We start from the raw sequence: 12,007 nt of genomic DNA, 5'->3' as shown, positions 1-12,007 counted from the left end.
ATTTTACAAAAATCAGCAAACTGCAACAAAGTAGGAACAAAACTCATCTCCAATCATCTGTGAGCAGAATAGGATTGAAGAGATCAAAAAGGAGAAAAATACAAGAGTATCAAAGGGGAGCTGTAACATAGCTCCATATTTATAGCCTACTAAAATATTGTCTATTCGAACCAAATATACTCTTAATATTAGTAGGCTATAGGCCTACTATATACTATAGGCCTACTTGTTTTTTTTCTTATTACAGTGATAATTAATACATTACAAAAACATTGCAAAAATAAAAAACTAGGCTACCTTATAAAGGAAAAAAAGTAATCACACTCAACATCTACTACTATCATTTCTTGGATTATAGCATCACGCGCCTTCTTTTAGAATGTGATATTTCTCCAATCCCTAATTGAAGAAAAATCACGTTAAAAAAGGCGCGTGATGAGGGGGCAGCATATTTGTCAAATTATATTAAATTATAAGCGCTTATATTTTTGCACTGATTGGCTATTAACTGTGAGCAGTCAGTGTGAGCAATCAGTGCTTTGGAGAATAGAGTGACCATAAATGCAAGAAACAAAGTTTAAGTTCATCTGGAAGAGAAGACAAAAATGCAGAAGACCTCAGCTGTGTGGGAGCACTTTAAATTGAGTGAGGACAAGACAAAGGCAGTGTGCCAGATGTGCGATTTGAAACTGTCCTACCACAACAGCACATCGAGTTTTGTAAGTAGTATGCCTAAAGTATATTGAAGCAGGGTTGGAACAAAACTCTGCAGGGCTCTGGCCCTCCAGGAATTGCGTTTGACACCCCTGATATAAGCCCTGCTTGCGTGAGGCATGCAGCTTCTGGCTCAAGCTGTTCTGTTGTTTATTAAAAGTTGATTAACATGCCACATGTCCATATTGAGGGAAACTCAAACTCATGCATTTCATCTGAGCAGTCATCAGATCAGAGTGACTACCCATCTCTGTAGGCAGTTCTTAATACAATGGTGTCCAGGTGTCATGCCTAGCTCTGTGAGACTGTAAGTTTGGCTCTATTGTTGAGCTATATTTCTAACTGAATAGAAAACAATTTACCATACGTGAAGGTGTTTATGGAGAGCCAGGGTGGCAGAGCGTAAAGTGGTACTCCTACCGAGCTGGATGTCATGGAGGCAGAGAGAAACGCAGGGCATAACAAACACTCAAAAAATGTACTTTCACTTTTGCCAATTTTACTTAATCCGTTCATGTTGTGATTACTTAAAAAAATTATTTTAACAATGTGAACTTAATTTAGTCTAGTTCATTCAACAAAAAAGTGTGTATTGTCAGCTTTACTTAAAAATTATTTGTTCAGCCAACATAACATTGTTGCATAAAAGTAACAGATTAATAAAACCAATACAGACTTGAATCTCATTGGCTGAGGATTTTGCAGTGTATTATGGGTAATTGTTGTCCTGTCACCCTCTTGCAGAAGTGTAGCACCATTAGATAGGTACGTGAGTAATAAAAAAAAATCATGGTTGATTTACTGAACTTGTTCTGATATATTTTAGAACAAAACATACAAACAAATGGTTGGAAATGCAACATTGCGTTTCAAACATGTTTGTGATCTGTTTGATGAACTGTAATTAAGAGATGGTTTGTATGTTGAGTTGTATTGAGCAGCTGCACTCTTATTTATTGATTCAGTGTTATGGACTTATTAAATCCTAATTAAAGGGGGTGGTGTTTCTTAGTGATGGGAAGTTCGGATCATTTTACCGACTCGGACTTTTGAGTCTCGTTCAGCAAAATGAACGAATCTTTTTTCGAGTCATTTCGTTCATTTTAGCAAAATGTAATGAAAATGTTATGTGTTACTTCCCCAACACATCTAGTAGCCTACTTACGCAAACGTTGATCCCACTAAAAACAATACAAAACTAAAATGCTATAGGCATATATTACCTGGGTCTTTAGTCTGTGATTAGCTCACTTCACCTCTTATCTGACAAGAGTCCTCGGGTTTAAGTCATTCTTTAATCACTTGACAGCCCCATACGCAAAACTAACGCAGTCTTGAGTCGGAAAGAGAATTGATTAGTTCATCTCATGAGTCTTTCGGGTCTCGGGTCGAGTTTGACTCGTTCCTTAATCACGTGACAGACCCATACGCTATTTCTGACATTTTCTGTCACTGTGTTTTTGTTACTGTTTGTTAAGGATCTGTGGTTTGTTATTATTTTATAAATAAATAAAACCCTGTTATAAATAAAATATTGATTAATTTGTCTTTTTGACTGTCTATCAGTAAACAAACACTAGGCTATATAATAATATAATAATTCAAGCTTACAATAAAAAGTATTTATACTAGTTTGTTCATTTTTACTCCAATTTTGAGTTTGCTGGTATAATAATTGCTTTTCCTAGGCAGACTTGACATATTGGTGTAATATATGTATAAGAAGATTGCTCAAAAAAGGACATAATGACATATACATTAAAAGCAAATAAAATTTTGAATTTGAATTATTAATGTTAGTTTAAAACATTAAGGTTATGATAACTTCAGCTTTAACAGTTTTAACCCAGCTCAGAGTGAGGAGGATACTTCAGATCCTGGTGCTACTGCCAGTGCAGGGGCCTTGTTTTGGGAAGACTTTGACGAGAGGGTAGCAAGCTTGAGGCCTTCTGCTACCTCTTCTAAGACCTCAGATGCTATAAAGGTGCAGGCCTACCTTGCAGAGCCACTCTTACCCCGCACATCAGACCCTCTGGCCTGGTGGAGGAGATGTTCACCAGTATACAAAAGCCTTTCTGAAGTCAAAGACAAGACTTTGCATTGTGGCCACATCTGTGCCATCTGAAAGAATTTTTTCTAAAACTGGGCAGATTATCACAGATAGAAGAAACAGACTCAGCCCATCCAAGGTCAGGGAGCTTGTTTTTTTTTTTAATGCAAACATGCCTTAAAGCAAGTCCTAAAAATATAGCCACAGTGTGTTATTTATTTTAAAGCTTATTTATTTTTATTTATTTAGAAAAGGCCTAGCTTGTTGTGCAATACTTTTGTTGTTGTTGTGATTTTAAAGGTAATTTGTTATTGTTATAAGGCTCCGTAGCTTTAGTATCTCTTAATATTCATTTATTTTTATTTAAATGGTTTAAAATTATTTGGGGAATAGTTATCCTCTTTGATATAAAGTTTTTATTTTGGCACAAAAGTGTTATTTATTTTAAAATGTATTCATTTTAAATTATTATATAAAAAAGCAAAGCTTGTTGTGCAATATTTAGTTTTTCTTTTTTTTTTTCTTTTTTTTATATTGTACTTTTAAAGTTCATTTGTTAAGGTTATTAGACCCTGTGGCTTTATTATCTTTTAATTTTAATTTTATTTTTAATTTTTTACTTTTTTATTATTTTGATTTATTTTGGAATAGTTGTCCTCTTTGTTACAAAGCTTTTCTGGCACAAAAATAAACAATAAACAACAATTCAAAAGTATGTACACAGTGTTTTTTAATGTTTATAAAGTGTCATATGTTACAAAAGTATGGTTTATCTGATTTAATAATTACTCTAGCCAATGTTGTCACATCACGGGACAAAAGAACGAACAACCCGAAGAACCGAAAGATGAACTAATCAATTCTCTCTCCGGCTCAATACTGCATTCTTTTACTGTCTATGGTTTTAGGTTTTAGTGTATGGGGCTGTCACGTGATTAAGGAATGACTCGACCTGACCCGAAGACTCATGAGATGAACTAATCAATTCTCTTTCCGGCTCATATTGCATTGGTTTTAGCGTATGTGGCTGTCACGTGATTAAGGAACGAGTCAAAAGCCCGATAGACCCGAACTATGAACTAATCAATTCTCTTTCCGGCACAAGACTGCATTGGCTGACAGGTGAATCACTACTACTAGAACAGAACCTATAGAATAATGCGCATGCGCGACTGAACGAATCACTCCCCGAGACGACTCGTTCTTCCCGAGTCACATTAAAGATTCGTTCAAAATGAACGAATCGTTCAAGAACGACACATCACTAGTGTTTCTGAAGTGACAGTATTAAAAAATTTTGTCATCATTAATTAAAATTTTCATGTACAATTAACTAAATTGTTGTTTGTTGACTCTACTAAGGTTTGTTAAGCTAAGTTTACTTAAACTTCTTTTGTAAAATGAACTAAATTATTGTTTGTTGAGATTACTTAAACAAATTGTGTGGAACCTGTTGACATAATATTTTTAATTAAACCCAACATTTCATTTTTTTGAGTGAACATCAGATCACCTTGGGAAGTGTAAATTCCCATGGTGCAGCACAGTCAGGATAACCCAACTGTCTGCTGCTGTTCTATAGAGCTGTTTGCTGACATAGTATTAGAATGCTGTTTCAGTGGTGTTTTTTTGGAGTATCTGTGTGTGTAGGCAGTTGGCATGAAGAAAGCACAGGCGTGTGTGGGCGTACAGGGGTTAGAAAGGGAAGGACACAGATAAAGAAAGTGATGAAAACACTTTCAGTTCACTATGGGATGGCCCAGAGATGCAGATTCATGTGCATTTTTAGAAGTAATTAAATCAATGATGTGTCTTCTGAGGCGTGGGGAGCATTCACCCACACACGCTCACTCATTGTCACAGATCCGCACCAGACGGGACATGCCAGCAGATGGGCTGCGTCTTTTTTTCTGTCACAGATTGGACAATGACATCCAAGGAATGACTTTCTCCCCGTTTCTCAACTCCCAACTGTTCACACTTGTCTTCCTTTATCCTACGTTTTTGTCAAGCTTGTACAGGCTAGGATGACGTTAGTTTATCGGTTAATATCTTTCATTCTGTACAAAGCACTCATCATTCTCACAGAGTTGTTGTCACAGTCTTAAAGATGCAGACACTGTAAAACTTCTGAAAGAAAAGCAAACCATGCCACTTGTGTGTCCCGTGGTGGCTTAAAGACAACGAAAAATCTGGTAGTAAATGGGATACTTTACACTCTAATAAAAATCCTGTTAAATTCACGGTAAAAAAACTGTGTTTGTTTGCTTATTTTTTTATTATTATCATTCAAATATTTATACTTTAAACAAGTCATGTATTTACTTTAACAGAGTTATTTAACTATGAATGAATGGAATATAATATACAAATCATCATGAGCAAATGTGCATTTCCCAGATATGTTCTCCAAATATTTAAGAATATAAACCTAGTATATCATAACTTACCGGGAAAATTACAACTTCAGACACACACAAAGATAAATAATTGCCACTTTCACACATGAAACCCATTAAATTGAGTTAAAATGTCCAGATTACCTTTTCTTGTGAATGTTCTGCATCTGCTGTTCATATTTTGCTACCAGTCACTCATCTGCACCAAAATGCTGTTAAAACTTTAAAATGTGATTTGTCTTCAGTTCTGTGTATTGCTTGTTTCTAAGGAGGCTAGTTATTTTTTTTCATAAATGAGACAATCTTTAGTTTCATTTATCAGTCTACTTTTTGTATCTGCTTGCATGGAGAGAAGATTTCACATTTTATAATCTTTATAACGTTATTTTCCACGTCGTTTCCCAATCCAAACATACCCAATGAACACTTAATTTAAGCTAAGTGGGTTTATTTTTATATGCAAGACTTGAGCTGGGTGTGTTTAAATAAACTCATTATGAATTGCTGGCACTTTGATCTTTATTTGTGTGCTAATTGTAGTATTTACAGTCTGAGTTTTTTGAGTGCTGCAGACACGCAGTGGGTTTCAATTTAGTGGCTGTGTTTAGTGTGTAATGGGTCTCTTGGCTGAAGGCCACTTGATTTCTTGAAGAGCCGATGGTTCTTCACACTCTTTAAACATACACATACACATACAAATTTCAAGCACTCAAAAGCTTGAAGGTTTTCTTATCAGAAAGGTGTGGACTTAGAAGAACTAGATCAAGAACTAGATTATTAAGAACTACCTTTTGAATGGTAATGATGGTTCACCTGATAAAATCATTTCAGTTATAAAAAAAAAAAAAAACTGAGATATTTATATTAAATATACTCACATTTTTGACCACTAATGACCCCTCATTCTGTCTTTCTTACAGTGGGCTCATGCTCGGCCCAGCGGCAGGTCACAGTTCAGCCGGGACCCTTGATTCGAACGGAAGGCTCTCACATCACCATTTGGTGTAACGTGACCGGCTACAAGGAAGGGGTGGAGCAAGACTTTGAATGGTCCATGTACCTTTACACCGCTCCCGATCGAGAGATCCGTATATTGAGCACGTCCCAGCACAACTACGCCTACGCCTTGTACGCCCAGCGTGTCAACAGCAAGGAGATCTACATCGAGAGGCTGAGCAGAGACTCTGTCTTGCTGCACATCACTAAGCTGCAGGCCACCGACCAGGGCATGTACGAGTGCTACACTCCCAACACCGACAGCCGCTACCTGGGCACCTACAGTGCCCGGACCAACCTCACTGGTGAGCCCCCTCCAAACTCTCACTTAACCCTGCTTTAAAATATAGTACGCTTCTTACTGGACTGTTTTTGCATTCATGAGCCTTATTCAGACTGGACAAGTTTTCCAGCAGGAGGCCGGGTAAATGCGTGTTTCACCGATGTGAATTTGTGAATTTATTTTCACATTTTCTCTCACACAAATTTATTTTCACATTTTCTCTCACAACCTTGGTGTAAATTGCTGAGAAAATTACCTACCGTTTTTTTTTAGATAACTCAGCGGTCCTCTGAGAAATCAAATTTCAACCGGATGGCAATGTCTGTATTTTGTTGGATAATATTTTTTTTTTTTCCTCACAACTTCGACCTTTCATTAAAAGCCATATCTAAAGCTGTCAGTCAGCACAACGAGAAAGTTATAGTTACAGTGTTGTCCTTGGATTTAGACCTTTTTAACCAGCTTCATGTGTTAAATGGTTGGTGGTTCAAGCATTGGTGACAGCCCATCCAATTCGAAAAGAGAATTAAATCAATAAAAAATGAAAAAGATCATTTAAAAACAGAATTAAATCGATCAGAGACAACTAAGTCCAGTCTGAATCTGTACATGAAATGTCAGATGTCATATATTAATAATAGGGATGCACAATAAAGTGGAATATATTAAAATGTGTGTATATATATGTTGAATTATTTATAACTATTTCCCCTATTTTTACATTTATCATCATCTAGCTGTTTAATGTTTGAAAAATCCTGTTAGATCTCAAAATGAATATATATTTTTTATACTGTACATTGTAATGTTGTGACATCTAAATTCACTTCAAGCATTTAAAATTACTAATTTTAGTTTTTATTTCTAATTTGTGTAGATAATTTTTTCTTTTAATTATCAGCTTAACCATATCAGCCAGAATTTTAACATTTTGTGCATCCCAATTAACAACTAATTTGAGTATAAAACACTGTTTAAAAACATATTTAACCTGAATAGTATACTGAATAATTATTGGGTCTTTTTTTTGTTGTTTTTCAAAGAAATGCAGGTTTGGATTTGCTTGGAGTGTTACTTTTGAGATCTTTTTTTTTTTTTTTCAAATGACATTTTGAAATGCAGTTTTTTTTTTGAGCCGTCAGCCTGAATCCTCTCCAACTCGTCATTGCTCATGTTAATGGATCTGTGCTAATTGGTGGACTTTTAATGCCTGAGTGGATTTATGCTGCTCAGATCAGTCACTGTTCTGGTGGAATAGTGAAGCTACCTGACAGAATGCCAGTCCATCTGTCTGCCAGCCCACCCTATTATTAAGTTGGGCGCAGGCTGTAATGCTGCCTTGCCACCTGCCACCATGATATCAGTATCAATAGTCCTCTTAATTGTAATTGTAGTTAAACTTTACCCTTCCAGCTCTGCTCTCACACACACATTTCGCTGATGTCTCTTCCATCAGTTAGCACAGTCACATGGGCTTATCAGTGACCGTGACTTATTACAAAATACTCATTGTTAACAGTTCGGCTGTTGCTTATTATGACTAACCATATGGGCTGAGTTGTCAATGCCAGGCGTTGCACCATAGGCTCACATGCACCACATGTCTTGAGAGGCTGCATAAATGGACATGTGGACCAGCAAGAACAGTTGTAATATGGGATCGGTGAGTCATGAGTCGTGTTTGGTGTGGGCTGGGGAGCATCACACTGAGAGCCACCTGTTTAAGGACAGGCATGTTGCTCAACACCCCATTCTGAGATCCTTGTCCTCTTTTAAATACACCATCGTCCTTTATGCTGTCTTCATGCTAACAGACCTCATGGAAGTGATATTTTTTGTGCAGTCCTATTCCCACCATCACAATAACTATAATTGTTGGAGAAAAAAATAACTTGAGTTAATAATTGTCACCATTTATATCAAACCTGTGGCCAACAAAGGTTTTGTACCTCAAGGTCCTGTGTAGTCATGTGACATTTATGGCTCAGGGGCTGGATTCATGAAATCTTCTTATGGAAGGATTTATGAAATTTCGTAAGAATTAGAATGTATCTAACTAAAGTTAAATTTTTGAATTTTTTTTTAAGGAAAATGATTTGCTGTTATATACCCTATTGTATGACAGTTGATGTTAAAGACCCACTCAGTGAAAAACACCTCAAAGGCCTTTTTTGAGAATCTTAAAGGGTTAGTTCACCCGAGAATTAAAATTTTGTAAGTTTTTGGAATACAAAGTATTGGTAACTTGAATTCTTAATTGAGAAAATAAGAAAATAGCAGTTAAAAAGATTTTAATTTTTTAAGAATGTTTCATGAATCCGGTCTCAGGTGAATGGCTCAAAAGAAAAAAATACCCTTTATACTGAAATTAGTTTTTTAGCTGTCTTTGAGATGCTAAAGCTAGTAATAAAAAGTATACAGTTCCGTGTGAGTTACTTTCCCTAATACTACAGGATTTTATATTCCTAATGAAATGCCCTGCTGATCAAAATTTAGTCCCTTCTCTTAGAATAGGGTGCAACAGAACTGTAAGTATCTTTTAGGGACAGAAACCGTGTTTGTGTGTGTCAGGGAGTGGTGACCTTTGCATCTGATCTTTCCTCTCATCCTGAAAATCCCACAGTGCACATCCCAAGATCTGCTCTAAAACCCCCTTCAACTCTTTATCGGGCAAGATTATGCTTGAAAGGCAAGCTAAGGTCAGAAATAAGGTCTGGCAAATACAGATAACAACAGCTCTATCCCAAAATATAGTGAGATGTAGTTCACAAATGAAGCTTCCTGCCTGAAAAGAGAGACCTGATTAATGATCACAAATGAGTTTTACATTAGCACTAAGCTAATAAAGCAGTACACTAGTAACTGCAGACATAATTCATAGCACACAAATTGTGGGTGAAATGGTAACGTTTTTCCTTAAACCAGTAAAATCCATACGAAGGTTAGCCTACTGGGTGTAGGTTATGGTAAGCTTTTTTTATTTTTTTTATTATTTAAGCAATCAGCATTGTGATTGACCTGACCAATTAAATATTTAGAACAGACTGTGGGATGGGAATTGCACTTACATAACTAGTTTGGGGCAAAAGTCATATGAAATAGTGAAATTTTAAAGATGTAGTGCGTACTCTAGTGCAGCGGTCTTTTCATCAAATGGAATGAAATTTTTATTATTTCAATTTTTTTTGTGAGTGTTTGAAAGTTGTTATTTAGTCTGTTTGGTGCGAGTTAGTGCTGTAACTCACCTTCACCCTCTCACCCTCATGTTGTTCCAAACCCATGAGACCCCCGTTCATCTTCAGAACACAGTTTAAGATATTTTAGATTTAGTCCGAGAGCTCTCTGTCACTCCATTGAAAGTGTGTGTACGGTATACTGTCCATGTCCAGAAAGGTGAGAAAAACATCATCAAAGTAGTCCATGTGACATCAGAGGGTCAGTTAGAATTTTTTGATGCATCGAAAATACATTTTGTTCCAAAAATAGCAAAAACTAAATCAAGAACCGTTTCTGTCAGATGCGTCCGATTCGAGAACCGAGGAGCTGATGATACTGCGCATGTGTGATTCAGCGTGAAGCAGACCGACACACAGAGTGTCTGAACCGAACTGTTTTTTTTTTGGTGATTGATTCTGAACTGATTCTGTGCTAGTGTTATGAGCGCAGGTAAACCGAAGGCTTGAATCAAGGACAATCATCACCAATGGCACCATTACGTCGAGCGCAAAAGAACTGGTGGACCGTTTTCTTCAACCGGTTTATTGAATCGAACTCTCCGAAAGAACTACTGGTGATCCGAAAACCGATCCAACCGGTTCTTGACTCGAGAACAAGTTGGTTTTGTTCGTTATCTGGCTCGGCTCGGTGTTCATCTTCAGTTCTCTCTTCACAGCAGTTCAGTCAGTGTACTGTTTGAGTACATGAATTACTCCGGGATATTAACAGCTTAACAGCTTAACAGCTTAAGTCATTTATGGATTAATGCTTATTGGAGGCACAAACCATTTCAAACGATTCAGATTCAGTTCGATTTGGTGAACTGGTTCAAGAAGATCCAGTTACATCGAATGATTCGTTTGCGAACCGGATATCACTAAACTGCAGTGTTTTGAAATCTCACAACAGACACGGAAGAGAAGACAGTGCTGAATAAAGTCGAAGTTTTTGCTATTTTTGGATCAAAATGTATTTTCGATGCTTCAAAATATTCTAACTGACCCTCTGATGTCACATGGACTACTTTGATGATGTTTTTCTTACCTTTCTGGACATGGACAGTATACCGTACACACAGTTTCAATGGAGGGACTGAGAGCTCTCGGACTAAATCTAAAATATCTTAAACTGTGTTCCAAAGATAAATGGAGGTCTTACTGGTTTGGAATGACATGAGGGTGAGTTATTAATGACATTATTAATTTAGATTTTTGAGTGAACTAACCCTTTAATTTTCCTGTAATATTGGACTGTTTCACTCAATATTTGTGTGCTATGTACTAGGGGTGGGCGATATACCGGTAGACACAATTAACTGGTAGAAATTTGTCAACCAGCAGAGATTTTCGACTATTGTCTCTATCATGGTTACACGCTCATGTGATGTAGCTGTCATGATAACGTATCGTTTTCTGCATTTCTCTTTAAAAACAAGTGATTTTAAGCCATTGAAATTCAATCATCAGCAAAAAATAACTAATTTTACTCTATGCACCCGCTGTCTGAGAGACTGTCTGAGAGGTGTGTGCACATGAAGACGGTGCTCAAAGAGCGCAGGAGTGTTGAGCGGAGTTATTTTTGCCGCTTTTCCACATTTTTTCAACACTGAACCAAGCTGTTTTCTGTGAATGTTCAAGACTTCCAGTTCATTAGCTGCTGTAGGGAAATAAAATTACTCATATTGTGGTCACTCAAATTTTTACTCAAATTTTGGTCACATTGCCCACCCCTTCTTCATTTTTTTTTTTTTTGGAGTTGTCCTGGGATTCCAAAATTTGCCATACCAAGGCATCTAAGGGAGCATATTTTTTCTACCCTCTACTTAGGAGTGTCTAAAAATACTGTCAGCCAGCCCACTAGTATTTGGAACAAAGCCACTGATGATGCACAGCATATGTTTGACCTTCAGGGATTTACTAGTCATTGACGGGAATAACTTGGATAAAAATTGTCAGCCATACTCAAATGTTAGTATCTCTAGGATTTCACAGACTGTACTGGAACTTTTTGTGTGGGTCTTTAAGATAAGCTAACAGCTGAAGCATGTAATGATTGGAGTTGTGGAAGCTGGTCAGGGCAAATGTAATGCTATATATACATCTTTGCCATGTGTAATAATTAGAATGTGTGTTTTCATAGATTAATGAATGATCAGTATGCTTCATAACTGGGTTTTGGAATGTGCAAGCTGAATGTAGGCCATGACTGGGCTGCTGACAGGAGTAATGGCTGTGCTCATTGTGGGCTGTATTTTTAGGCACTGTACATGAGGTGAGGGGAGGAAGCACATTTACTCAATAGAGCTTCTGTGTGTCTCTAACCTCTTAACCCTTTTCCCCGCAGCCTTGC

At 36.9% G+C, this 12,007-nt stretch overlaps 1 protein-coding gene across 1 annotated transcript in view; it reads left to right on the top strand.

Annotated features, from left to right (window-relative positions):
* LOC132152815 (immunoglobulin superfamily member 3-like) overlaps window positions 1-12,007 on the top strand; it is a 193,183-nt gene that overhangs the window by 63,385 nt on the left and 117,791 nt on the right. The window contains exon 2 of the mRNA XM_059561714.1: window positions 6,084-6,464. Within this exon, the coding sequence (XP_059417697.1) occupies window positions 6,084-6,464 (381 nt within the window). The remainder of the gene's footprint in view (window positions 1-6,083; window positions 6,465-12,007) is intronic.

This window comes from Carassius carassius, chromosome 11, assembly GCF_963082965.1.
Source record: "Carassius carassius chromosome 11, fCarCar2.1, whole genome shotgun sequence".
Taxonomy (NCBI): domain Eukaryota; kingdom Metazoa; phylum Chordata; class Actinopteri; order Cypriniformes; family Cyprinidae; genus Carassius; species Carassius carassius.
The sequence above is the reverse complement of the archived record's forward strand: the minus strand, read 5'-3'. Positions and strand labels throughout refer to the sequence as shown.